Genomic DNA, 27,309 nt, shown 5'->3' with positions numbered 1-27,309 from the left:
CTTTAGCAGCGCTGCCTTCTTGTTGGTGTTTTCTCAGCTACAAGACAGAGGAGCAACCATGACAGAGCCCAGAAACCTTTCAAAGCCCTCTCCTGCTATAGATACACAGTGAGGACTTGAAATCTGCACTACACACCCATTGCAAAGACAGCCTGAAGTGCAGAGTCCAGCTGAGATCCTACTTTGCTCACCTTCTTCCTTAGGCTCACACCACAGTTAATGGTCTCCGATCTCTGCTTACAGGACATTAACTGAAAATCTGCCACACAGGACTTATCTTGGTTGCCTTACCTTATGTGCTTTTCCCTCTGAATCCTGGTCCCGGTTGTTTCTAATATTGTCATCCTTGTAGCCAGTGCCATTTTTCCCATTGTCCCGCTCTCCTCTGGTCATCATATTTGACTTGGTTGAAGGAGAGCCCTTCTGGATGGGAGGCAATGGCTTGGAGGGAAGGAGCATAGAAGGATTTGCCAGGGAAAACCTCTTGGCAAGAGGGTAGCCAGTCAGGCCTGCAAAGTGGAGACACAAAATGTAACAAGAGGCTGCAAAGCAAAACAAAAGCATCTGAAGCTCCATGTTTCATGGGACACATTTCCTGGAAAATTTCCTGGAAACTTGCTGCACCTGACAGCCGCCACCTGAGGCAGGCCACAGGATCACACCCTGAGCCACTTCCACAGATCTCCCAGGGGAACTTCCTGGCCTCTGGGCTGCCCTGGGACAGCAGGGAGCCCAGAGCCCTGTGCTTCCCAGCAATGGCTCAGCTGCACATGCAGCCTCCTGCTCCTCTCCCTGCCCCACAGCTCAGCAGCCCTACAGCTCCACGGGGCACTGGCAGCAGCACAGCTCATGGCAGGGGGCACCTGCAGGGCACAACTGCTCCCTGGCAATGTGCACAGGCTCTCCAGGCTGGCACAAGACCCTTCCTCCCACCAGAGAGTGGCCCAGCTCCCACCTTACCTCTGTGGGAGGCTGAGACACTCTCACAAGGGAAGAAGTGACGTTGGTCAATGCCCACCTCTATCCCAGCATCAACATGTCTAACGGGTGTGGCACTTAAGGGATATTTGATATTTTTAAAAACAATTGTTTGGTTTTAGTTTTCCTTAGACTAGCCTGTGTTTAATTCCTCCAAACACTATTGAGTTAGCAAGTCTGAAGTGAAAGGTGCAAGGATCTATCAATAATAACAGGGGAATAAGGATCCCTTCTAGAGATTGGCTTTGTCAAAACCCAGGAAAGACCCTCACAGCGACGAATGCTATTTCTGCAAGCTACAGAGACCTCTCAGCATGCAGGCAGGCCTTGCTGGGGTTTTTATATTATCCTGTCATCCTCAGTGTTGGACCCAATCACCAAGCAGAGGAAGAACAGGAAATTTATCAGTAGTGAGACCCAACGTTGATGGCAAAGAAAGAAGCAGAATTTGCATCACATGACCACGTTGTATTTGTCATGGCCACAGTCCCTGTCCTGGCTGACAGTATGAGTGATTTGGCTACTGTCAAAAAGCAGGAAGCAGAGTAAACTAAAGGTAGAATGTTGTGATGCCAGGGCTGTCCTTGCAAGATCACCTGTAGCTCACAGCCACCAACTCTGACACAGAGCCAGAACTGACCACCATGGACCAATTTTCCCTGAAATCTGGTGGAATTTGTCTCCATTTGACTTGGGCCTTTCAGCTCCTTTCTATCCTCACCTTTTCCTTCCATGGTCTTTCCTTTTCCAGTAAAATCCATCTTTGAACCCGTGCTTCTGTCTCGCAGAAGTACCTGGGGTTGAATTTGGGAACTGTCTCGGAGCAGACGGCGATAGGAGCTCGGTCCCCAGCCCTAGAACAAGGTGGGGTGACTCCAATCGCCAGCAGTCGGCACAGACAGGCAGAGCCAGACGTGTCTCCTGCCACTGTGTCCGTGTCAACCACAACCTTCACAGCCCCTTGCGGGGCTGCCCCTTTGTGACGCGCTGGCCCGTGGTTCTCTCGTTTCCATGGCCACAGAGCCCCCACCCCAGCTCCATCCCTTTCCCTTCCCTTCCCAAGGGCAGCCAGCCCTGGGACCGGCCAGGCCAGGTCGGAGGGTTTGGCACTGTCTAGGAAGTAGCCGCTTTCCAAAGCTGCTTTTCAAGGCCTTTATTTCTGTAATTCCCACTCCGTTCTGCCTTGCAGCTTGTTGGTTGCGGATTTTGATTACTTCTCTTCACAACAAATAAAGTGGTGCCTTCCCCTCAGCAGCCCTGGGGATGTTCCTATGTGAAGCCATCTGTCTCACACAGTTTTAGACAATTTAAAACAGAACACTATGGATAAGCCGTCTCCTCTAAAGTGTTCCAACAATCCCGTTTCCAGCAAGAGGAAGTGAACAGTAAGAGATAAAGGTGGAAAAAAGGCCTGCCTCACCGCCCACACGGCCTGGGGGAGAGACAGCTGGGCCCCGATCTGGCAAGGGCCCCAACCTCGGCTGCTGGCAAAAGGAAAAGGAAAACCACCAGCCCACCACTAACATTATGTACAGCAAACGCCAAAAAACAACCTTACAACCAAAAAACTCATCTCCGCTTTCTGGCCGGGCCCTACAATCCCAGCCCTGCCCCGGCGCGGCCTTAGAAGGCTCCTTATGGTAAAGAGCTCCGGCCGCCCCACCTAAAAACAATCACAGAACCCTCTCCTGCCCTGGCAAAATATTAACTTTTTCACTGCCCAAAATATGATTTTACAAATACTTTATTCTCTGTCCTGTGGAAAAAAAACCAGAGAACCAAAATGATAATATGTACAAAAACAGCACAAAAAACACCAAATTCAAAGTACGAGAAGAGTCAAGTCTCAGCTGAGGGAAGGAAGACATAGACTGAAATTCTTCCCTTTTTTTAATGCTACAGAAAAGCAACCCTTGTTTCCCTATAACACATAAAAAAATATGGGGTGGATTAAAGATTCTAACTCTAGATGTAAGAAGAAGCGTTGGTGTTAAAATAAACCAATGTTAAAATTGCTGTAAGTGCCCTAGGTTTAAATAGTGAAAAAACCCCTGCTTCTCCCTAGGGAAGAAGAAAAACACCCTCTATTTTTAAAAGTGGAGTAAGCTTTTGTTTCAACTATTATAATCCTTTAAGTGTGCCTCATAAGTTGATATGGTCCTCAGTATTAGTTATGAATTAAAATGTTAGTTGAGAAAAAAAATATTACATAATAACCAGATCTCTATCCTCCCTGACGGCTAAACACTAGAACAGCAAGACCACTTACAAATGGTTTCTTATGAAAAAATCTCTATAGGCTGAAGAATCTCCTCTCTGAAAGAAACAAGTAAATGACTATTTTAGAAATGGTAAACGAACTGAGTTGTTCTTTGTATGTTGTCAATGTAAAAAAACAAATGTGTGGAAAGAAGAAGAGTAGTCTGAAGTTTTATTCTAATTTTTCTTCTTCTTTTTTCCCCTATAGTTTCTGGTAATAAAGTTTGTCTTTGTACCATTTAAAGCTAAGCCTGTTTTATCTTCCTCCTAATCCTATCTCACAACTAAAAACGTTCAAATTAACAATCCAAAACCACTACACTAAAGCAGTATCTCCACCCAAACTCAAACTGAACCCAAAACACCCCACTGTGGAGACCCTAAAAGGCATTCCCTAGTTAGGGAGACACGAGAGGCTTCTCTCATAGCAAGCCCTGTTCTGTCATGCCAATGTAGCCCTGTTCTGTTCCCTGGGCCAGCCCCCTGCCCTCTCCCTGTCTCTCAGGCTTTTGGTCACTCCCACCCTGTTTCCCTGTTGGCTCCCATGCCCTAACCCCACCTTTGTGCCACCCCCATGTCCCCTGGTAAGTGCTCCCTGATGCTCCCCCTGCCCAGGACACCCATCTGCTTCAACCTGGACCCTCACCCCGACGTTCCCCTTTGTCTTTGCCTCTGACCCTGGACTATCCACTCAGTGGCTGAAATAAACATCTCCGTGGATCCCATACAAAGGCCCTTGCTGCTCCTTTACCTGCAACCATCTTAACAGCTATCCAGGCTACAACACCTGGGGAGACAAAGGAGACAAGAAGGATGTCCCAGCTCCCAACATTTCCTTTATCCCTACAGTAGCTGTACTCCAATTACTGCATACGAGAGTTTTACTTGATCCCTTTAATGCCAAGGGACCATGAAGGACTTGAACCTTGTTCAAGTCCAGCCTTGCCTGCCTATTTTGGAGTGGAGGGCAAAGACGCAGACAACTTTGGGCGGGGTAGAGCTGAAATTGCATTTTGCTGCTTCTGATTTCCTCCCTGCTTTTGCAGCAGAGGGACATCTTTGTCCCTGCAAACCACTCCCCTTTCCAAGTGAAATGTGGGCCTGGCTACCAACTCCAGGTTCTTGAAGAGACTGCTGCGGTTGGCAACAGGAATTGTTGCTGAACTTTTTGTGTTACTTAAACCCCCCCCACCAATTCCACCAAGTGGATGAGGAAAGAGGCAAAGAGATTTCGGTGGAAGAAGGGAGGCCAAAAGCTTGAAAAAAGGATGAAAGAAATGCTCCGATGATGATGATGATGATGATGTTAGTAACATGAATGATTTATTTTTGGCAGCAAATGAACACCCGCTGCCGTCCAGCCCTCCCAGACTGGCAGGTCGAGCGGTGCCGCTTCCATGGCATGAGCTGCTGGTAGCCTGGGGACAGAAACCAGAAAGCCACGGTCAGTGGCAGCAGGCTCCTGTCCCCCCTGTCCCACCACGGCCTGTGCTCAGGCCAGGCTGCTGGCTGTGGTCAGAGCCCAAACCTCCCAGCCCATTCCCTCCTTGTTAGAGGAGAGCAGCGTGGCAGGACATGCTCCACCTCTTCTGCTCAAGCATGGCACAACAACCTCCTCAGCAGCTGCAAGAGCGACATTCTCGTGTGCCTGCTGCCGTTTGCCCTAAGCCCTTCTGCCACCCGAGCTGTGGAACCGGGTACCCACCTCTGGAGACCTGCTGCCAGGAGAGGAGCCGATCCCACACAAGGTCCTCATCCTTCTTGCAGGGACGTCCTTGCACACCATGGACCCTCCCCGGGTAGCACCGGCACGGGATGCACTCCACGGACGGTGCTGGTGCTGCTCCATCTGGTCTGGACACAAAAAAAAAGCACCAAAGCTTATTCTTCAAAGTTTCACGGGCCTGACTGCTCCATGTGATAATTAAATCTCTCCAGTGGTGGGGAAAAACCCCACCTTTCCCACCCGTAAGCCCACCCCTCTTTCAAGGGCCTGCAAAGCAGAGCAGCTGGGCCATGGCTAAAGAACCTGTCCCCCTCTGCTACTCCCCATCCACACGGATGCATGCTTTTGTCAGGCCGGATGCCCCCACCCCAGCCTGTGCCATGCTGGCAGGAAGAAGCTGTCAGCGAGGCCAGGAGCCAGCTCCCCTTCCACAACATCCATCCCCTGCCCCACCAAAAAGCAGCTGGGCAGTTGGCAGAAAGATTAATATTGTCCACTGCCACCCCATGGGGAACCTCTGGCACGTGGCCAGGCCGAGCCCTGCCATGCCTGGAGGCACGAGCATCCCCCCACCCCTGCGCTGCCTGGGGACTCATCTTGATTTCGTCGGGGTGCAGAGCGTGTCCTCTAGGAAGGGGCTGCAACCAAAGCCCATCAGCTTTGCCCTGCCAGTGGCCAGCTCGAGAACGGCGTTCTCCAGCTCTGCGCTGATCTCCAGAAGAACACGCCAGATGTGCCTTGGCTCGCGGGGACATCACGAGGCCATTGAGCTGCAGGGGGATGTTTCCCCTTTTCCACTCTGTGGCAATTTCACTGCACCGTGCCACAATTTCTCCAATAGGATGGGGAGCCCTGAGCCGCTCCCTCCACAAATCGCTGGGGACCTGAGGAAGCACCTCCTTGGCTGTGCTCTCTGCTCCATGCCAGGGCCACTGGGAAATGCTCTGGGCAATTCTTTGAGAGCCACGAGACACGAGCAGCTGCTGCTTGCGGGCATCCTGGATTCTACTGTGCAGAGGGATGGATCTCTGCTGTCTCCTGGGCCAGGTGGGGCTTCTGCACCCAAGAATGTTCTAAAAGGTCATCCAAGGATGGCCTGTCTGCAGGGTCCATGGATAAGCACCACCTGATCAGGTGCTGGCACTCTGCAGAGAGAAACCAGAAACTGCTGGTCAGCTCCTGTCCATGCTCTCCCAGATTTCACAGTGCCCACAGCACACTAAGAGTGCTCAGAGCTGTTCGCACAGCTTCCCATCCATCCTCTCTTCTGGAAGAGAGCAGCAGAGGCACACGTGCCGCCTCCTCCAGCTCAGCCCAGGAGATGAACCTCCTCCCCAGCTGCAACAGCAGGACACTTATGTGCCACCTGCCCTCTCCCAAAGCCGTTCTTGCTCCCGTGCCTTGAAGGCCCATCCCCACCTTGAGACACCCGGGGCGGGAAGAAGAGCTGTCCCCGGACGATGTCCTCTCTGCTTTTGAAAGGAAGGTGCCTGCACACCAGCTGATAGAGCAGGATGCCCAGGGACCAGATGGTGGCTGGCTGGCCATGGTAGCGGCCAAAGAGGATCCACTCCGGTGGGTAGTACTCCCGCGTTCCTATGGCACACGGGCACAGCTCATCAGGCCAATGCTGATTGCTCCCTCCCTCCCAGCCAGCTCCTCAAAAGCCAGCCCCAGCTCCTGCCAAAATGAAACTTGGCTGCAGCTGGCTGAAGCAGCATTCCCCCTCCCTCCCTCCCTGTGTGTTCCACCTGTGGAAGCACAGGGGAGAAGCTCCACTGCCCGGCTGGGCCCCGGCTTTGGGCTCACCGGCCATCTGGGTGTAGAACGTGTCCTGCAGGATCGTGCCGCAGCTGAAGTCGATGAGCTTCGCCTCGCCGGTGGCCAGGTCAACGAGCACGTTCTCGGCCTTGATGTCGCGGTGCAGGACGCCGCGGCTGGTGCAGTGCCGCACGGCCCCCAGCACCTGCCGGAACAGCGCCCGCGCCACGGGCTCTGGCAGGAACCCCCCCGCGTGCAGCAGGTGCCAGAGGTCCTGACAGCGCTCCGGACGCTCCATGACCAGCGCGAAGCCGTCGGGCAGCTCGAACCAGTCCAGGAGCCGCACGATGCCGCGGAAGCCGGGCCACGACGCCATCCAGAGCAGCACCAGCTCCAGGGGCACAAGGGCGCCGTCGTGCTGCGGGGGAGCCGCCATGCCGTCAGCGGCGCAGATGCTGCGCTCGCCTTCGCCACCCCCTGCCCGGCGCCACCGCAGCTCCCATTGCCCATGGCCCGGGACGCTGCGCGGCCCCCGCTCGCTCCACGCTCGCTCCCATCGCAGCGTCCCGGCTCCCACCCGGCCGGGCCTGGCCTTACCCCGCCCGCCACGCCCCGCCGCCTGCTCCCGCTGGCCCCGCTCACTCACCAGCCGCGCCCACTCCAAGACGCGGTCCCGGGACACTCGCTTGATGGCCACCTGCAAGCCAAGGCGAGCGGAGGGCTCAGCTCGCCGCTCGCCGCCCGCCGCCCGCCGCCCGCCGCCCGCCGCTCGCCGCCCCCCTCCCCGCTCCGAGCCGGCCCCGTCTCTTACCGGGACGCCGTCGGCGAGCCGGGTCCCGGCGTAAACGCTGCCGAAGCCGCCGCTCCCCAGCAGCGGGCCCTCCCGGTACAGCTGCTCCAGGGGAGGCTTCTCCGCCCGTGCGGACGGCACCGCGCTCTCGTCATTCTGCCCGGGGCACCCGCCCGCCCCGGCCGCCGCTGCTTCCCGAGCCGCCCCGGGCTCCGGCGCCTCGGGGCCGGCGGCCGAACTGCCGGGCGGCGAGGCTCGCTCGGGGGAATGCGCCGGCGGCGGGGCGGGAGCCGGGCGGCTGCGGGCCAGCTGTGGGCGGAACCGCGGGAGGGGCCTCGGTCGGGGCCGGGCCAGCGCCAGGGCCCGCGCCAGGCGGAGCAAAGAGACGGTGCTACTCCACCACCGCCACCAGCGCAGCGAGGAGCTCGTCCACAGGCTCTTCAAAAGGTGCCACAGGCGGTACGGACTGAGCCCCGCGGAGGCGGCACCGCGGCGTGCCCGACAGGGGCGGGCAGGGGGCCGGCTCGCCCACGGCCGCCTTGCGGGGCGCGGCATGAGCCGGGCTGGGAGAGGCGCAACAAGGACGGGACCGAACGGGATCACAGGGAGTCTGAGAGGGAGAAGGGCACGGAGGGCGAGCGGGAACTCGAGCGGAAAACCGATCGAGACAGGCGCTGCTGCTGCTGCTGCTGCGGAGCCGCCGGAGCGCGCGGCCGTTCTGCCGTTGCCTCCGCGAACCCAACGGAGGAGCCGCCGCGCGCCCCGTGGAACACAGGAAACAAAGTAAGAATAAATGAAGCTAATTCCTATTAGAGAAATAGCCAAATAAAGCAGTGGAGGCGTAAAGAAGACTGTTGGCTTGTGGCTTTCTTGTTTGAGTGAGATGAAGCATTTTGTGGGGAAGAATTGCCTCTTCTGACAATTTTGCCAGTGTGGGCTGGAGCGGAGCTTTTAAATTTCAAGTAGCAAAGAGAAATCGTGTCAGTATTGTCATCCCTTTTCATTCTCTGCTGAGACACTTGCAGGCTGCCCAAAGACATCGTCTGCAATATGGAACTTGGACCCAAATGGATTGTTAAGAGTGTCTGGATGTCACCAAATCTATGGGAATGACAAAAACTCTCCAGCAATATTTTTAGTGTTAGAGAATCTAGGAACAATGATATTCTGACCACGATGTTGTTCTGGCCGGGATGTGAAACAGAAATAATTTAATCCATACGTAGCCCTGGTGTGCACAGAAATTTTGTTTTTTTATTTCCTGTCAGTGTTAGTGGCAGAAGCATCCATTGCTCAGTTTGGGAAGGCTGACCCCTGACATGGACTCTCCTCAACTGTGTCTCTGCCTCTGACACTAGAGAACACTGAGTGCCTTGAGAGCTCGTGTTGCCTGTGGAATGCTCCAGCTGACTGCCACCAGAAGCTGTGGACGTTCTTTTGGTATCTGATGCAGAAAAGGAGTTCTCCATAATACCATGCTACTTAAACCCACATTGGGATGCGGCTGTGTAGTGGCTCACCATGGAGCAGATTGCCTGCTTTGTCACTGCCAGCCCTGCTGATCCTGCAAGGGACCCTAGTGTATCCCATGCCTGTTTTGCCTGCAAGCAAAGCTTGCCTTGCCTTAGTAGTGTGGAGTAAATAGAGAAGTAATAAAATGGACAATTAAACAAGTTACTTTGGAGGAGATCCTCATGCTTTCACACATCAGCCCTGCACCTCATGCTCCGTATCCTAGTTTGAATGGACAGGTGTGTGCTAGGGAAAAAGCAGGACCTTCCCTTGAAATGGAGAAAGTAAAATCCTTCCCACTGAGTCAGTATAATTTTGAAATCAAGAGGTTCTCAGGGAAAGATAGGGGGACAGGAAGAACAGTTCTCTACTAAATATACAACAAGGCCAATCTAAACAACAATAACTATGAAATTAACAGGAACCCAGTCACAGTTCCTTTGGTTGTGTGCTCTTTTCCCCCCTGGTGCAGTTACCATCGCCATTGGCAGTGAGCTCTGGCAGGTTCCCAGTGGACAGGGCAGGTGTGTGGATCCCTGCACAGCTGCAGGAGAGCTGGGGGTGATGGCAGCTGTGTCCCAGATGGGAAGGGTGGAGGAGAGACTCTGCTCACGAATCCTTGGAGCAGTGTCGGTCCCGGTGCTCCAACAGGATGCTTGGAGATAGCAAACTGAAGCAGGACAGCATCCTGGCAGGGGTGTGAGGTCCAACACCAGAAGAGGCAGCTCCTGGCACTGGGATGGCGCGGTGAGGTTTTCCAGCTGCCTTCCTCCTTCCAGAGCCAAAAAGGGCTGAGTACCAGTAACTGCCCCCCCACGCTCCTTTACCTGCTTCGAATCTCGTGGCCTTGGCCCCCTTCCCCACACTGGCCCCACCCTCCCAGAGAAACTCACAAAATCAGGGAGGCTCTCCCTTCCCCATCTCAAGCTCTCAAGGACCTGGCCACCCTTAGCATGTCAGTGGGAAAAAATATAAAACTATAAAATATAAAAAAACAAAACATACCACCAAAAATATACACAATAAAAAATATAACAACAAAATTATTAAGATACAATAAAAATATATTTATTGAAACCTACAGATAACTATCAGAACATATGTACATCTGGAACTATACAGGCTAATGCATAAATCCTTGTCTTCAAACGCTCTTTGGATAGGCAGCAGCTTCTTCCTGGGCTTGGAGGAAAGAGCTCTTCTGGACAGCAGGAAAGGACTTTGTGGGTAAATGCACAAAAGAATGTCCAGAGAAAACTTGGTGGAAACACAGGAGCCAGGCAGGTCTGCAAAATGGAGACACAAAATGTAACAGAGGCTGCAATGCAAACCTAAAGCATCTGAAGCTCCATATTTCATAGAACACATTTCTTGGAAATTCATAAATAGCTGCACAGGGAAACATTCTCCTACCATCACCCTCTGGAGGCAGACCAGGGGCACACCATGAGCCACTTCCACAGAGCTCCCAGGGGAACTCCCTGGCCTCTGGGCTGCCCTGGGACAGCAGGGAGCCCAGAGCCCTGTGCTTCCCAGCAATGGCTCAGCTGCACATGCAGCCTCCTGCTCCTCTCCCTGCCCCACAGCTCAGCAGCCCTACAGCTCCACGGGGCACTGGCAGCAGCACAGCTCATGGCAGGGGGCACCTGCAGGGCACAACTGCTCCCTGGCAATGTGCACAGGCTCTCCAGGCTGGCACAAGACCCTTCCTCCCACCACAGAGCGGCCCAGCTCCCACCTTACCTCGGTGGGAGGCTGAGCCATGCTAGTCCTTCACTTTGTCCTCAATCCAGACTGTCTTCAGGCCCCTGAGCATGCCATGACTAGGAAGGGCAGTGGAGAGAGCAGGGGCAGATGCACACCCTTCCTGAGTATTTTGTCAATTTTGGCCCAGCTAAAAGGTCAGAAGCGCAGGTGTCCATCTCAGCACTTGGTCAACTTGCTGGAGAACATCAAGCCTTCACCAGCCCAGGATGCTGGAGAGGTTTTCCTGGACATGTGGGGGCTGGCTGGCAGCACGCTTCTTCAGCTTGGTGCCCATCACCTCGTAGAGGGCAGAGGCGAGCCTGGTGACCACCGTGCGCACATTGGCGCTGCGGACAGGCAGCGCCTTGTTCTCCAGGAAGGACCAGAGCACGGGCAGGGCGTAGCGCTGGACCACTTCAGGGCTCCTGGCATAAACCCCTTCCACAAGCACTGCCGGGACAGAGACACAAGCTTCTGAAACAACAACCTTAATGCAAACAAGGATCCACCTCGAGATTTGCTTCTTGGAAGCCTCTCTGGCTAAGAGCAGTGAAATAGCACACAGAGCCCAACGATCCAGAAATGGCCAAAGCAGCTGATCCTCCCCAAAATAGAACCACCAACACCTCAGGAGTACTGTCTCCAAACAAATACTTGCACCTGTGGCAGAACTTGTACCTTTACTGGATCATTTCACAACCTGTTTCAACATCAAGAATGACTAAAATGTCAACTTCCCTTTCATTTCCATTAGGAAGTTGTCTAAACCCACACTGAAGATTTGGAAATGCACCATGGAGATTCAATTGAAAGGTTTCTAAGAAAAAGGACAATTCCATCTTTGTGACCCTTGATGTCAAAGTGCCAGAATCCAATCTGGCTCTTCCCTTTGCTCAGTGGCACACAGCAAAGGGCACTATTAGACCACACTTCCAAACTCCAGCCCACCAGACATGGGTGCTGCTTGACAGCTGGATTAGAAACATCAGTGACTAGCTGCTGTCTTTGGCACAATGCTTTTGTGCCTTCCAACAAACAGCTGCTTCAAACCTCAGGGTGTCTTAGGTAATTACCCAGACCTCATTGCTGTGGCATTTGTGCATCTCCACATTTTAATGTCATTCCCCATCCCAATGTTAATGGCATTTTTCTTGCAATGTGCACTGGAATTGTAGAATGTAGAGAGAAAAATGCAACACAGATGAATGAAATTTAACCACAACACGAGTGTCTACTCCCTTTCTCTCTGAAGCCTTCTCCCTGCTCAATTTCTGAACTGAACTTTGTCAAACACAGGCAAAAAATTGACAACCAACAGGCTCCTTGCATGGCAGATGTGGCTGAGACATCAAAACCTGAAATGCTCTGGACACCATTCATATTTTCTGATCAGGCAAAATGTTATGCAGTAACCCCTTCTTATTCTGTGGTGGAAGAGACTTCATTTTCTCTATGCTCGCAATCCACCAGCAATCATCAACATTTAAACACTTCCTGAAAGTGCCCAAAATCAATTCTGCCAAGCAGGAAAAGGGTTATGGCATCCATTTCAAAATGAATGTTAAGTTCAGTTAAAATCCAATTCAAGACATTGGTCACAATGGAACTTGAGAAAACATTGTTTGTTCCCACTAAATCTCAGAGAGAACATCTGCTCTTCCTAAAAGAGTCCTAATTTATGTTTATTTCCTTTATTTGAAGAAGAGATCAAATTATCTCCAAAACTAAATTCCCTCTTCCTAGACATCTACTTTATTCCAATGCCCTTTCAAGCGCTTTTGACATTCTCAATCACCGAACACTGCGCATTTGAGATTCCTGAAGAAGACACCAAGTCTATGAAACCTTGCATTTAAAGATGCTGGCACACTTAGCAGTGCATTTAGACCCCGTTAAAGCAAGGCTGTAAATCATCTTGTCCACTATATAGAGAGATTATCACTTTTCCATTCCTGGGCTGTTGCTGACATAGCAAGCTCCTCTGAGGAATCAATTATCAGCTGCATTTGTAGCATTTTGGACAGCACTGACACAGGAAGACACTGTTTGCACACCCTGAAATGCTCAGTCCAATGCCACTTTGACAGCACAGGCAGGGAGCCTCAGCACTCTGCTTCTGCCCCTCTGGCCCCAAAGGCTGCCTTGCACCAAATCCGTGCCCCTAATCTGGGTGCTGAGTTTTGACCTAAGCTGTGACCCCCAGGCACTGCAGGGTTCAGTCTCAAAACTTTTCAAGAGCAAAATGAGAATTCTGTGAGGACAAAACAAACGGATTGCCTGAAACAGCACTTGCTACATTTTCCCTAAAGGACCAGAGATGACCCTGAGCTCCCAAGAGAAGAGCCAGCTCGGGTATTTTTAACCCCTCCCTTTCCTGGAGGTGGGCTCTGAGATGCCCCAGTGAGAGCTCGGCCCCAAGGCCGAGCGCCCCCCCCGTGCCAGGTACTGCACACCTCTGCAGCAGCCAGGGAAAACCTGCCAAACACAGCTGCCATGGGCATTGGGCAGGAGGGACAAGCTCAGCACCTCCCGATTTGGAGCAGCTACTCTACTGTCTATTGCCAGGAATGCCCAGGAAATGCTCCCTGGGGAGACCTCTTGGCTTAGCAGAGGCCATACCTGTGATACGCTCTGTCACATCCAGCAGAGCTTGGCCACTCAGCTGACTCCATTGGTGGCTGAACTCTTTCATCAGTGCTACTTTATCTACAAGAGAAACACACGTTTCTGCTCACTCTTCTGAGGTCCTAGGAGAAAGGAGAGTGGGGAGGGGAAGGGCAGGGGCAGCCCCAATTTATAAAATCAAGTAATTTTCTGCTGATGTACTTCTTTCCTTCCAGCCTACTTGAGGGGGGTTCAAATTCCCAAAGAAAACCTCTCCGTTCACATTTGTCAATGCAGAGTTGTCTGCTAGACGGGGAGCTGTGTTAAACATTTCAGATCAAGGACCTCAAGAGTTCAATCACACGTAAGCAGTGAAAAGGTTTTGAACTCCAGAGCAAACAGGAAGAAGCCCAGACTTGGGATACAGAAAGGCACAGAGTCAGGCAGTTCAGGAGTTCACAGAGCAGCTGAGGTGGAGAAAGTGGAAACTCCCCTTGAAGATCTGCCTCTTCAACACTCCATTTGTCAGGCATATTTCTCCCGAGCAGCATTTTCAGTGCTGACATAAATCTCTGTGACAAAGGAATTTAGAGCAGTCCTTGCCTGTGTAGGTATTTGCCACAGCCATCCTGCCCCATGAAAACAACATGTGGAACAAGACATCACTGACAGCTGGATTTCTATCTGCTTGTTTTAAGGAAATGCACTTGGTGAATCATAAGTGTCCCATTTGAAAAAAGAAGACAAATGGGAAAGGTGGAACAGAGGCAGCTAATGCCTATAATGTGGAGCCTTCCAGGGGGCTGCTCTGCAGAAGCTCTGATGGGCCAGTGTCCCTTCATGGCCACAGCAAAGCTATTAATTTGGGAACTCTAATGGGGTCCAAGCAAACTCCAAAATCCCCTTTGCCTCTGAATTGTAGCAAAGCTGTAGTCCAGGACCTCCTCTCCAGACAAGCAGCACAGAGCCAAGGGCTCCTGGCACTTGTGGGAAATGCTGATGCACATTCAAGCCTCTTGGGGGACTGGTGCCTAAGGACTGCACCCCCACAGCTTCTGGTGGATGTCAGCTGCAGTGTTCCACGGGCAACAAGAGCTCTCATGGCACTCAGTGTTCTCTTGTGTCAGAGAGGCAGAGACACAGTTGAGGAGAGTCCATGTCAGCCTTACCAAAATGAGAAACGGATTTTTCCAGCGCTTTCACAGCTGCAGCATGAACCCCGGTATCCTTTGAGTTCAGGCTCTTTAGTATTCCTTCCACTAAACGGACAATCACGGGGCTCAAGGCATCTTCCAGGATGGCTATCATTTCTGCCAGCACGTCCAGCGCCATCTGCTTCACTCTCTTGTGCGTGTCAGATATTCTCAGGACAAAATAATCAAAAATCTGTGAAGAGAACAAGCAGCAAGAAAGCTGGATTAAAATGTCCTTGTTTGGAGAGGGGATGTAGCAATGATCATTTAGTGCCCAAGAGAGGTACACACCATCTTTACCAAGTGCAATAGAGACAAGGATGAAAATGAGTAGCCAGAGATGTGTTTGTGCAAGACAGGATGGAGTTTACCGAAGTGTTCTTTTAGAAACATTTGGGTTATACCAACCCAGCCTGATACTTCTCTTCCACATCCAAACCCATTTTTCATCAAGAGAAGAATTGCCATGCTTTCAGTGGCTGGATTCCTTTCATTGAACCCAGCTGGGAGTAGGAGACAGCAAAGGTTAGAGCAGTGGAAAATTCTGTCATCATGTGATGAACAGCATCAATAGGCACCTGCCAGACAAATACAGCTGGACTGAAAGAACTTGTCCTGCATGCTGGACCTGAATTAAATTTGTCTGGGTAAGAGGGACCAGCCTGTCCCAAACGGGCAGGATGTAGCGCCAAGATACAGTGAATTAAGTGTACTGCTACAGGCTTGGGAGAGGAGCTGAAGGGAAGGAACAGTGAAGATACCCTACATACTTGGACAATGTTCGTGGTGATGAGCTTGGGGCTGTTTTTGCACAGGTCTAGGAGGAGTGCCACTCCTTCCATCCGTGTCTCAAACCCCTTGGCTTCCAGGAGATCATCAAGCTTCTGGAGCATCTCCATTTCATCCACAGCTGGAGGCAACGTGACCTGGACTTTTGGATGGTGTAGGAGGCGTCCATCCGAGGTCGACTTCACCCTGGAAAATAAAAGCAAATGATGGCTTGTTGGTGATAATACCTGCAGATAATTGTGAGCAAAACATCCAGAGGTGATTTACTCGTGATTTCAAGTTAGAGAATCATGAGGCTCTGAAAAGAGCATGGACTTCATGACAATCATTATGGGAGAAAATCTGCAAAGTAACATTTTCGCCAGTTCTCACTCAGGAAAACCAAGTATGAGATGCATCTGATCTATCTTCAGGTGGCTTCCCAGGCACACAGGTTGCATTGCTCTGTGGAGAACGAGAGACACTAATTCCATGTTTAAATGCCTGCTCATATGGGAGGTGTGTGTCTTGTAAGAAGGAAACTCATCACTCTGCAGAAATGTCTCTACACCAGGCATGACAGTCTGAAAGAGGAGCTCAGATGCATCTGAGCAGATGACCAGGGGCATATCTGAAGGATCCAGAAAATCAGTAACAGAGATAAAAACAGATGCCAGACATCCCAGCACTATGCTCACATTAAGTTTGCGTTCCTAAAGTCTAGATCTATAACTTAACAAACCCACTGGGAACAATTCTCTTGGATCAACTTGTCTCTCCCATGAGCATGGGAAGATCCTAGCTATGCTACTGAGGCATGTGGTCACTTTCCTGCCACTGCTGAGCATCACAGAGCTAAATAAATCTGTTCTGTTATCAGAGAACAGGTACAAGTAGCTCTGCCACTGGCATGAAGACACAGCAAGGACCAAATCCCTGTCTTAAGTGCAGATTGCAGCACAGGAGGAAATCAACCAAACATGCTGTCCATCCAGCAAACTATATGAAGGACAAGAATATCAAGACAAAAAGTCCCTATTGAGACACCTTTTGACCAAAGTTGCTCAGGAGTTGCCTTGCTACTTACTACTCAAACTTGGTTCTGTGTGAGGGTAAGAAAACCATGACTCAGCCAAGCCAATCCACTTGATTGGGAACTGCTTGTTTGGGGAATGGCATCTTGCCGCTAGACTGGGAATTCTCCTCAAAACACCCATCTGAAAAAGACTCCACTCAGATGTAAAAAGCCCTGGTTGAATTTACTTGTCCCAAGTCGGGCAGCAGAGACATGGCCCTCTCCTATCCTCCACAACACAGCCCTTGCCACTGCCCTGACTTGTCTGTGCTGCAACCAATAAGTGTCTTTCTGTTGCCTCATTTCTGTGGAAACCCCTGCAGAGATGTTTGTTCAGTGTAACACAGAAGTAGACATTTTTATTAAAGAGCATTTGTAGGGAAAGGAAACAATCTCTGGCACAGGCCATCTCTGCCAGAAAGATTTTCCTGAGGAAGAGAAATGTCAAGCTTGTTGTGTGCTTTGTCACATCTAACAAAAGTGCTCAGTACCGTTGACTAGAAGGAAATGTGGGCTGGGGCTTCTTTGACACATGGCTCCTCATCTTCACAGGGCTCTTGACACATGGGCGTTCACCCTTCTGCTCTTCCATCCCCTACAAGGACGCAGAGAAACCCCACCAACATTTAGAATATAGAATAGGAAACTGTCTGCTTAAAAACACAAGTTAGAACCAGGATCACTGCTACCAAGGCTTAGGGAAATATTTGCAAACCTACAGAAGGAAACAGACCAGAGATTCAGTGATGCCAACTCTTTGTTTGCAATAGCCCAAGGCAGGTTATGGGTGCTGCCATAGTGAGCAGCAGTTTAAACTCCCCAATTCATGAGTCTCGAGCATAAATGGCAATAATGGAAACTGGTAGGCACCAAGAGATCTTATAGGAAAAAGCAGAAAAATTAGGACTCTTTGGGGTGGGCCAATTTTGTTGGAAGGTGATTTGGTTCAACACTCGCTCTCCCTGTTTGTGCACAAAGGACACGCTCCCTTCTATAACGTAGATAAAAACAATGAAAGTCCCCCCAAGACAAATGATTTTCCTCTGGATGCTGCTGGATTCACCAAGCTTCTTCCAGCTCCACAGGGCTTGACAGCAGAGCAGTATTCCCAAAAGACAGACGGTAATTGTAGCAATTAGGATTGATTGGGACATCTGCTGCAGTTTTGGAAATTCTCTTGGCACTACTGCTTCCAGTATCTTTTGCAAAGACTGTTCTCCTGAGAAGCACTTTTCTCACTTCATTGCTTTACTGGGAGCAGAGCAGGGACAGCAGGGTGGGGAGTTATGCTTAAATGTAAACCCACTTTCTCCTCTTCCCCTTTCCTCTTTGTGACCAATAGTCAAAATATTCAAAGCCCCACTTTTCCCCTAAGAATATCAGCTCCTTTGTGGTCTGCAGATGAACAGGCTGGGGATTAACAGCTCATTCCCAGGAGCAAAATGATTGAGCAGAAGGGGAATGAGATAAAAACAGATTAGGTATGTTTGATGTCCTATTAGCTGTGGCTATACTTGCACAAAGGAGACATTTCTCCTGCCAAGCACTTACTTTCTTCTTAATTCTTCTCAGAATATCTTCCAGGTCACAGGCAGGAACGGATCGCTCCAAAAGCATTTTACATTTTTGGTCATCCAGCAATATCTTCACCATCTCCTGTCCATAATGCCTATGGAAGGATTGAGGGAAGACGGGAAGAAAGGGAGGCAGGCAGGCAGGAAGGAAGGAAGGAGAGAAAAGACAGAAAGGTGAACAAACAAAGCAAGACTATTAAAAGAAAAGGCTGATACATTAACCTTAAACATATCAGCTGCAATCCTTGCATGAGAAGGCATTACCTACTCATCAAAGAGAGAGATTTACCCCTACTTGTCACTGCACAGTGCTGTCAGCTGAACACAAGAGGCAAGAGGAGAATGTGGGGCTACAGAAAAATACCATTTCACTCTGAAACTCGGGGTGTGATTCTGTGGGATCAAAGGATCCAAGGGAACAAGCAAAAGACATCTGCTTTGTTGTCGGAGCCATTAGCAGTACTTTCTGACATTTGCAATGGCAGTGCAATACAATACAATAATTTGCCTTTCTTTAGCTGGTAGGGAAAACAGGGAAAAACACCTCATGCTTTCTATGTGAGATTCTATAGGATATGTATGCACAGGGGCAACGAGTTGTGCTTGTATTCGAGGCGTCTACAGATGTGAATTTGAGTAAGGGGAGTTTGGTGTTTTGGGTGGATTTTGCCACTAGGAAACCACAGTTTTCTTCAAGAAGAAATTTGGAGGTCATTGAGTCACAGACAACAGCATTCTAGAAATCTGCAGAAGAGATTTAGACAGACTACAGAATACATTCTAAACAATATAGACAGAATACATTAGCTAAAGTGCCCTGGCATATTTCCAGGAAAGCCTTAAATTCATAAGAAAGAGATGTTTGGGATCCTTTGGTGATGAACACTTTGGATTTGTGTTGTGCACTTCAGACCAAACAAAACTGTTTGACTGCCAAATCTGAGCTCTTTTGATCTCAGGAAAGAATCCTTCAAGTCACAGGAAGTTGGCAATGCTCCTTCTTGCTGGACAACCTCAGCTTACCCACTACAGTCATTTCCCCAGGTAATCCAGAGCAGTGGTCACAGCACCAAGGCTGACAGAGCTCAAGAAGCGTTTGGATGATGCCCTTGGGCACATGGAGTGACTCTTGGCATGTCCTGCACATGGCTGGCAGCTGGACTCCATGGCCCCAATGGATCCCATACAACTCCGGGTATTCCATGCCTCTATGGCCCTTTTCCACACCGTGATGTAACTTAATATTTCCTTTCATTACCACTCTTTTGTGGTTTTACCTTTCTAAACAGACACAAGACAGTTTTCCTGCGTGAGGAGGTGAAATGAAGATGGTTACCTTGTGTCCTTGTGGCAGTCCTGAGCAAGCGTCCCTGCCGTGTGCGCCAGCCTCTCAGCCCTGGGTGTGCCTGCGAGCTTCGTGACTCCAATTTTCTCCATCAAGGACAGCAGCAGTTGCGCCGCACACTTCCGCACCTGGGCGTGGCGGCTCCTGGCAAGAGGAGAGCAAACACTGGGGCACAGGGAGAAGGAGCAACAGCAGCACAGGCCTTGGCCAGAGCGTGCTCCCTGCCACTGCTGCGGGAAGGAGGCCTGGCTTCTCCCTGCAGCTTCAGACACCTGTAGAAGCTTCTGTCCTCAGAGAAACTCAAATTAGCATTGGACACAAGGACTGTCTGCAAGGAAGACGGAGGAATTCAGTCTCCCTGCACGACCTGATACTCAGTGTCTTTGCCACAATTTCCACTGAGAAAGATAAAAAATTAGATTATATATGAATTCTTTAGAAATGAAAGACCATTCATGCTAACCTATCAGAGGGCACCCATTACACAGAGTTGCAGCAGGACTGAGGCTCATTCCAGCCATTTATCCCCAAATCTGCAGAGATTTGGAAAAATACAGATGCAGGGAAAACACACTGTGGGCCATGAAGTTGCAGAATATGCAGCAATGCAGCCTGTTTCTTTTGTGAGGATTGGCAAGGGGTACATCTGAATGTTTTATCCTATTGCAAAGATGGGGAAAGTGTGGCAATCAATTTACCCAGATTGTCCAGTTCTAGAGAGTGTCTTTTGATAATTATCAGGCTCAGCACAAACACTTAAGGCAGCATTTGCATCAGCTATTCCATAGTAGTGGGCCTGTGAAGGTGTATGTGCAGTGATTCATCATCTCAAGGCTAACATGAAACACCAGTTTGATTAGAAAGTAGAGTTCTATGGCCAGGATAGTCATACAGGACTCCTTTTGGCAGGAGCTGCACCTGCTGTGCAGGCTGTGTCACAGCCAGCACATTCTCCCCTAGGTGCTCCATACCCCAGCAAGTACCCTCCTTATTTTCCCAGTGAATGGCATCATGAGGATCCATGGTTTCTCACAGGGTCTCTGTGCTTAGTGCAGTGAAATATCATAGAGCTCTCACAGATGAAAACTGCAATTGTCCCTCTTCCCACAGAAGCACAAGGCTCTATCCTTAGCCTTTGCAGGCACTTGCACTTCCCCACCATTCACCACATCTAGGCAACTCTGACAGACTGGGAGGCATCCAGGAAGCAGCAGGAAGCTGAGTCAGAAGAGGTTTAGGCTGCATATCAGGAAAAGTTTTTTCACCCACAGGGTGCCTGGAGCACTGGAACAGGCTCCCCAGGGCAGTGGTCAACAGCACCAAGCCTGACAGAGTTCAAGCAGCATTTGGACAACAATCTCAGGCACATGGTGTGACTCTTGGGGGGCTCTGTGCAAGGCCAGGAACTGGATTTGATCATCCTCCTGGCCTCGTCCAACTTCCCATGTTCTACAGTTCTGTGATTCTGAGAACTCATAGGCTGAGGGAGGGCAGAAATAGGGGAGAAGAGGAAAGAAATGAGGTGGATTGGAGAATCCAGTCACTGAGTTGACAGAAGATGCAGGATACAGGACCCTTCCCTCCCACCATTCCCATTCTTTCTCTCATCCCTTCCCCCACCCACAAGCACTCTAGAGGGTGAGGAATATCACTGAAAGAAGAAGAACGTACTTGACTCCACTGTCCAGGAGAGCAGTCATTGCTCGTGCAGGAGTCACATTCTCCACCATGATCCCCAGGGTGTGACTGGCTGCTTTCTCAACAAACTCTGGCGAATTACACATCATGTGCAGAAGGACCCGAGCCACCTCATCCACCTCAGAGTCCATGTCCTTCTTCAAGGTCACAAAGAGCTCTCCCAGAGTGACAATGGCCAAGTAGGACACCTTTGAGCGGAGGTTGGTCACCTGGGGAAGTCATGAGGGGAAACATAAGAATGACCTCGGAAAGAAAACCAGTTGCCTTAGACAGACGTCCCAGCAAATGACAACACATCCCACTGTGTCCAGAGGAACATAAAAGCACAATAAGAGCAGAAGAGCATATGCACAGCATGACACTTCCACTGGCACCAATATCTGGCCTCAGACTTGCATGTAACAGGCCTAAAAATAAGAAATTTCATAAAGTATCTACTTAAGCCTTCTTTAATGTCAACTGCTTTCCCTTTAGGCTCTTTTCTTTGAAACACAAAGAACCAAATTAAAGTAAAGGCTGCTTTCAAACCATAAAGGCGTCAGTCATAAAGATAAAAGAGTCACGTGCTCCTGTTTAAAAAAGCAACACCAGCAGTTGAAGCACTCAGCCAGGAAACAGAAAACACACGCTCAGGTCTACAGACTAATTTGCAGTGTTGAATGACAGCTCGGGCAGAGACTAGAACTCTGAAAATAACATAATCAGAGTATTTTTTCTGCATTTGTACATTTCATGATAATGGCAGCTCACTCAAAGATGAGTGTCAGATACCCGACCTACCAGTGAATACAACTACATCTACACACAGATCCCATAGAAAGCTGACAGACATTAGAAATACAAGATCTAAAAAGAGAAATGAAGGCAGTCTCTGAGCACACATGGAGATGAACAAGCACATATCTACTCTACACACCGTGTATGAAGTACAGGGCACAATTCACAAGAGTGTTCTCACCTCACTGGTAACTGCCAAGCAAATGTCATGAAGCCTTGAAAGCAGGACTTCTGAATGGGACCCAGCCAGGAGTTTGATGCTGACCAGTCCCTTCTCCTTCATCTCCCTGAAAGGCAAGTACCAAAAAGATGGATTTTTCTCTCCACCCAAGAACTAGGCAGCACCCTCTGAAATTACCAGGCTGGCAGCTCAGTCAAACAATGGGAGGTGCTTTTCAAGGAGTACTTAATGAAATTGTGGAGCTCCTTCCTGCAGGATGTTGTGGCTGTCAAAAGCATACACAAATCCAAGAGACAAATAGAGGGGTTTCAGTGTCTTCATTTGTGGCTCTTTTACAAGACAGCCTTTCTGAAATGTCTGGCCTATGGAGTCCCTATGTCACGGTCTCCTAGAAGCTGTGAGACTGGGTCATGCTGCTGTTCCTTGTCACCTCCCTGTGCATGTCCCTAAGACACAATCCCATTGGGCTGTTATTGGGGCATGTTCCTTCTTTGGCAGTGCCAGCAGGTAGATCAGGAGTGAGACTCTGCACTGGCACTCTGGAGCTCAGTTTCCACTCTACAATTTAGGCCTGTGTCTCACCCACTCCACTCCACCTCCACATTCCCCAGAAAAGGAGCAGCAGGGTGTCCCATAAGATTCCACGCCTGGGAAAGAACAGTTGAAACTCTGCCTTTTCCCAGAATCCCCTACCAAAAACAATGCCCACTACAGCAACATGTTATTTAAGAGGTGTAAACAACTCTGTCTCTCAGCACTTGCTCTAGGCAGCCCTGAGCTACAGGAAGGTGTGTGAGGCATCAGGGCTGCAGCACAGGGCTGGTGACCGATCCCATGGGCACCCCTGAGGGTCACCGGGACCCCCCACACCTGCAGAAGCTCTCTTGCACCTCAGAGGGCACCAAACAAAAAGGGGGAAGAGAAAGCAGAAGAGAATTGCAAAGCAAATGTGACTGCACAAAGAGATGCATGGTGGCAGATTTTTCATGCTTATCCCAGTGTGAATGGAGTCCGTACCCCTGTGTGAATGAAGCATCCAACAGTGAGTTTATGCTAACCCCGACATCACAACCAATATCACCAAAAATTTAACCAGCATCACCTAACATTCGTAGAGTTATCACCTCTGGGCCTCCTTCTCTCTGTGTCTAATTGTGGGACACATGTTGAGTATTGGCAAAACACCTCCGGCCCATACGAAGCAGTGAAAAGGAAAAAGTTGAATTCAAAAATCCAAGATTCCTAGAGGGTTACATTTCTTTCTCCTTCCCTTCTGCCATGAGCCTTTCAGGAGTAAAGACAGGCTGGGGATTTGAAAGCACAAATCAGTCCATTTCTCAGAAAGAGTGACTCCCTGGAGCTGCTTCTGGGACTCACATGCAGGAGGTCACAGGGAGACCCCGTCACCTGCCATTGCTGTCAGCACTGGGAGCAGAGAGAAATCTTACTCAGTCCCACTGGGCCAGTGCCCCAAGGCACCCAAATCTCTACACTCAAAACTGCTGCCATCCTGCTGCTGCCTTCAGCCAGCAAATCATCTCATCCCACAGCTTCCTCTCTTCCCTCAAGACTTCCTTTGCAGCTCCATGGAGCAGCAGGCAAAGCGAGGGAGCAGCACAGAGCGGCAGCAGCTGGAGCACAGCTGCAGACCAAGGCCAAGCAAAGGCTGCTCTCAAATCTTGATCCTCTCACTGCTCTGGAGTGGTTTCAGCAGAGTCCTTTGCCCTCTGGGCTGTCGGGGCTCAGAGGCACTGGCAAGATCCACTTGTAAGCTTCCTTAACGCTAAGAGGGAGACAGAGTGACCGGGGCCTTTCTTACCAGTCATCGCTGCCCAGCCAGGAGAGTGCCTGGAGCAAGGACTGCTGCGGGTCAGCAGAGGCTGTGTCCTTGTGCCCACGCTCACGGAGCAGCTCCTGTCGGCGCTCGGCACCAGTGGCCGTCTGCGAGGTCACTGTGAGGAGAGGGTCAGCCCTGAGCGCTGCAGCCCCGGGCAAGGCACCCCGCCATGGAGCGGCCTGCAGCCCCAGCTCCCAGCCAGGCTTCCATGTGCTGCAAACTGGCACTGCCTCACACACCTCCCTGCTGTCTGCCTCCTTGGGCTCCTTGCTTTCTCCCAGCCCCCCCAGCTGGGCACAGCTCCAGGCTAAACCTGACCATTGCCCACACAGTGCCAGCTCCCAAGTGCCACAGGTAGCACAGCCAGTGGCAGGTTCCTGAGGCCGCAGAGCTCCCACTCCCTGCCAGACAGGGACGACCAGTGGGAATGGCTACACCGGGAGGGAACCCCCCAGGGGCCTCTCTTGTCCCAGCGCCCTCATTTCCCCCAGCCCTGAGGACTGAGGCACTCTGCAACTCCCTGAGGAAACTCCTGCAGCTGCCCTGCCACAGCACCAAGCCAAGCCGGAACAACCCAGGCTCAATTCTGGTCAGTTCTCAACGTGGAAGTAGCATCACTTGAAAAGAGCATTCCAATTATTATTCCTTGCTCCCTTCTTTTTATCTCACCCTAGTTGGGATGATAGCACAGGCAACCTTGGAGCACCAGGCAGCCCCTCCTGACTGTCACCTCCTACCAGCAGCCACTGTGTTTGGCTGCAGTGACACAGGAGGCACTGCTTGTTCCCTCTTGGAATTGCAGGCCATGGGATGGTGGCAGCCAGGAGCCATTGATCGCTTCAGGGAGCAGCAGCACGACTGCACCAAGGCACTGACTGCCATGCAGAGACAACCCTTACTGGGATAGCAGAAAAGCTGGCTGCAGAGCCGGACAGCAGCACAGGCAGAGGGCCCCGATGGGGAGTGGTCAACTGATGGTGGTGGTACTCGTAGGTGCACAGTCAGCACACCCTGGCACAGTGCCCCCAGCTCCTCTCTGCACTTACAGCTGTCTCCTGGCACCAGCGCTGTAGTTTGGATTATCAGGATGGACAAAAGCCCGAGCTTACGCCTTTGCCTCTACTTTATTCAGCTCAACTTTCCAATGCATCTCTAAAAACCGACTACGGCAAGACAACCAAGCTGGAGGAACTCAAAAGTGGATTTGGTGCTCATTCCCGGACAGGCTATTGACCAAAGAGCCCAGTTGTGCTGGCTGAGGCAGGAGGCACTTTGTGCTCCTTTTGCAAGGAAATAACTATATGGGAAAAAGCTGCCACAGAGCAGACTTACCTGAGGAGTTGCATGGGACACTGCCTTCCTCTTGGATGATGGGCATAGTGGGCAGTAAGGGCATCTTGTCCTGCTTCCTCAAGACCTTCTTCTTCAAGGCATTACCAGGGTGTTTTCTCTGCACACTGGAAGCTGTGCCATTGACAGCTGCTTGGCTGAGGCCTGCAGGGACCAAAGAGGAGCTTGTAAGTGGAGGGTGCTGGACAGGGTCACTATGGAAAGGGCCAGAAAATTTGCTGGAGCTGGGTAACATCTCTGTGTTATCCCAAAGAACTTCAAGTAGAACACTGGCACGCTAGTATGGGACAAGGATCATACAATCACCCAGGAAAACCTACAACAATTTTGGTGGGAAGGCCCCTTTAACCACCATCTAGTCCAACCCCTGGGAAACGGAACATCTTCATCTGGATCAGGTTCCTCAGAGCCCCATGTAAACTGGCCTTGAACACCTTCATAGATAAATCAACAACAGCTTCTCTGGAAAAACCCTTGCAGCATTTCATTGCCTTCATTATAAAATAAATTCTACCTAATATCTAATCTAAATCTACCTTCTTCCAGTTTAAAAATCAAACTGCAGTGATGCTTCCCCTAAGAAACAAGGAGAAGCCAGTGTTGCTATGCTTTCGTTTTCCTGTTTCAGAGGCAGGCTGGGCAAGTTCCCAAAAGAAAGTGCAGATAAGCTTGGGTGGTGCCCTGGGGCTAAGTGCTGCCCCCGAAGGTCCCTGCTGCCGCCCTCGGGGCAGCGCACACAGCGCTGCAGCCAGAGCCCCTCAGCCAGGATTCACTGGGGAATGCTGCTTGCTCCTGGGGCTACAACAGAAGCACTGCCTCAGGGCTTCAGCACAGCTCTACAGTGCCAGCTCCTTGGAGGGGAGTGGCTCGAGAAGGATCTCTGGTCTTTTCATCAGAAGGTGCTGAATTTGGTTTCTTCCAGGTTGCACCTTGGTGGAAAAGCATTCTTCTGCATTCACATTGCCTGGAAGCTGCTCTTCAGAACAGAGTCTGAAGGGCAGGCGACTTTCCAAGACTGAATTTTCTACTCTGAAAGATTTTAGAGGTGAAGGTGGGAAGCTGATACTCTGTTACTAAGTGAGGCCATGGGCAAGACAATTAATGCCTCTGTGTTTTTCTCTGCAAAATGGAAATCATTCCTATGCAGGTTTCCACTCAGATGCAAGTGCAACAGCCCCCCAGTCTGATTGCAACACTGTGCAGAGGGTAAGGAAGAGCTCAAAAAGGACCAGCAGTGTAGACACCACTTACTTGCTTCAGCTGCATCCTTGGGCTCAACTCTCTGTGGAGGCACCAGCCAGGATGTTTTCTTTGCTCTCCTTTTCTTCATCTCTTTCTCAAAAAGCTCCACATCCTTTGGTTCTAAGTTCTTCTCAGCCAACATGCACAATGCAGCACGGATCTAGTTGCAATGGAAATACATCACAGACTGTAAGCAGAGACACACACAGACCAGGCACAACCTCTCATCGGGAGCGGAGTCCACACAGTGCTACAGACATTAATCCAGCTCCATATCCATTCCAATAGTTTCAGGAGAATGTCTCCCATCCTCACCTTGGTAATTACACACAGTGAGGTGGAACACTTTAGTCATAGGAATGCTCCAAGACAAAGGAAGAGCTCACATGAGCAATGAGCAGGCAGTTCAGTTCCTACAGGCCATGGCAGGAGAATAAAAGCCATGTGCAATATGCAGCAAGGAGGGGTAATTGGCTGATGCTTAACACTCATGGCCGGGAAGTGCAGCTGTTTGTCACTTCCTGGCTTCTGAAGGACTCAGCTCTGAAAGACTCTCAACGACTTGGTCTCTGAGACCGGGAGACCAAAAGGAGGAGGGAGTCATGTGAAAACAATTTGGAGGAACATGGATATTAAGGAGCAGAAAATGTGAGAATGAGAGGGCTGTGAGATACAGCCAGAAAGGTAACCAGGAGACATCAAACTGTCCCGTTTTATTTTGCAGCCTTGCTTATACTCAACGTTAGCATCTTTGCTTCTCTGCTTCTGAGGGTGCCCTTTGCCCACATTCACTGGTTTACAGTTTGCTCTGCCAATCAGAACTTCTCTAAAATGGCCTTTGCATATAAAGAATGCTTCGGGCATGACCTTGGCACCATCTCCATGCAGTGACT

At 50.6% G+C, this 27,309-nt stretch overlaps 2 protein-coding genes across 2 annotated transcripts in view; both read right to left on the bottom strand.

Moving 5' to 3' along the window:
* LOC134042043 (serine/threonine-protein kinase pim-1-like) overlaps positions 1–396 on the bottom strand; it is a 75,908-nt gene extending 75,512 nt beyond the window's left edge. The window contains exon 1 of the mRNA XM_062489116.1: positions 292–396. Within this exon, the coding sequence (XP_062345100.1) occupies positions 292–396 (105 nt within the window). The remainder of the gene's footprint in view (positions 1–291) is intronic.
* A 1,035-nt stretch (positions 397–1,431) lies between these two features.
* On the bottom strand, positions 1,432–26,558 carry LOC134042042 (serine/threonine-protein kinase pim-1-like). Its single transcript, XM_062489115.1, has 7 exons — positions 26,426–26,558; positions 7,536–7,702; positions 7,371–7,421; positions 6,773–7,142; positions 6,383–6,559; positions 6,038–6,108; positions 1,432–1,473 (listed from the first exon to the last, which is right to left on the bottom strand). The coding sequence occupies exons 1-7, from the start codon at positions 26,556–26,558 to the stop codon at positions 1,432–1,434; spliced, it is 1,011 nt and encodes a 336-aa protein (XP_062345099.1).
* Between the last annotated feature and the right edge of the window lie 751 nt (positions 26,559–27,309).

Source organism: Cinclus cinclus, chromosome 3 (genome assembly GCF_963662255.1).
Source record: "Cinclus cinclus chromosome 3, bCinCin1.1, whole genome shotgun sequence".
NCBI classification, from domain to species: domain Eukaryota; kingdom Metazoa; phylum Chordata; class Aves; order Passeriformes; family Cinclidae; genus Cinclus; species Cinclus cinclus.
Note: the sequence above shows the minus strand (reverse complement) of the source record. Positions and strands in the feature narration are given on the sequence as shown.

Bases quoted from the DNA above. Each gene is read 5' to 3' on its own strand.
- LOC134042042 (XM_062489115.1), bottom strand. From the start codon at position 26,558: ATGTTGGCTGAGAAGAACTTAGAACCAAAGGATGTGGAGCTTTTTGAG. The intron at 7,143-7,370 runs GTGAGTGAGCGG...GCTCCCCCGCAG, and splicing joins TCTTGGAGTGGGCGCGGCTG to CACGACGGCGCCCTTGTGCC. The intron at 6,109-6,382 runs GTGGGGATGGGC...TTCTCTCTGCAG, and splicing joins CCCGCCCCGGGTGTCTCAAG to AGTGCCAGCACCTGATCAGG.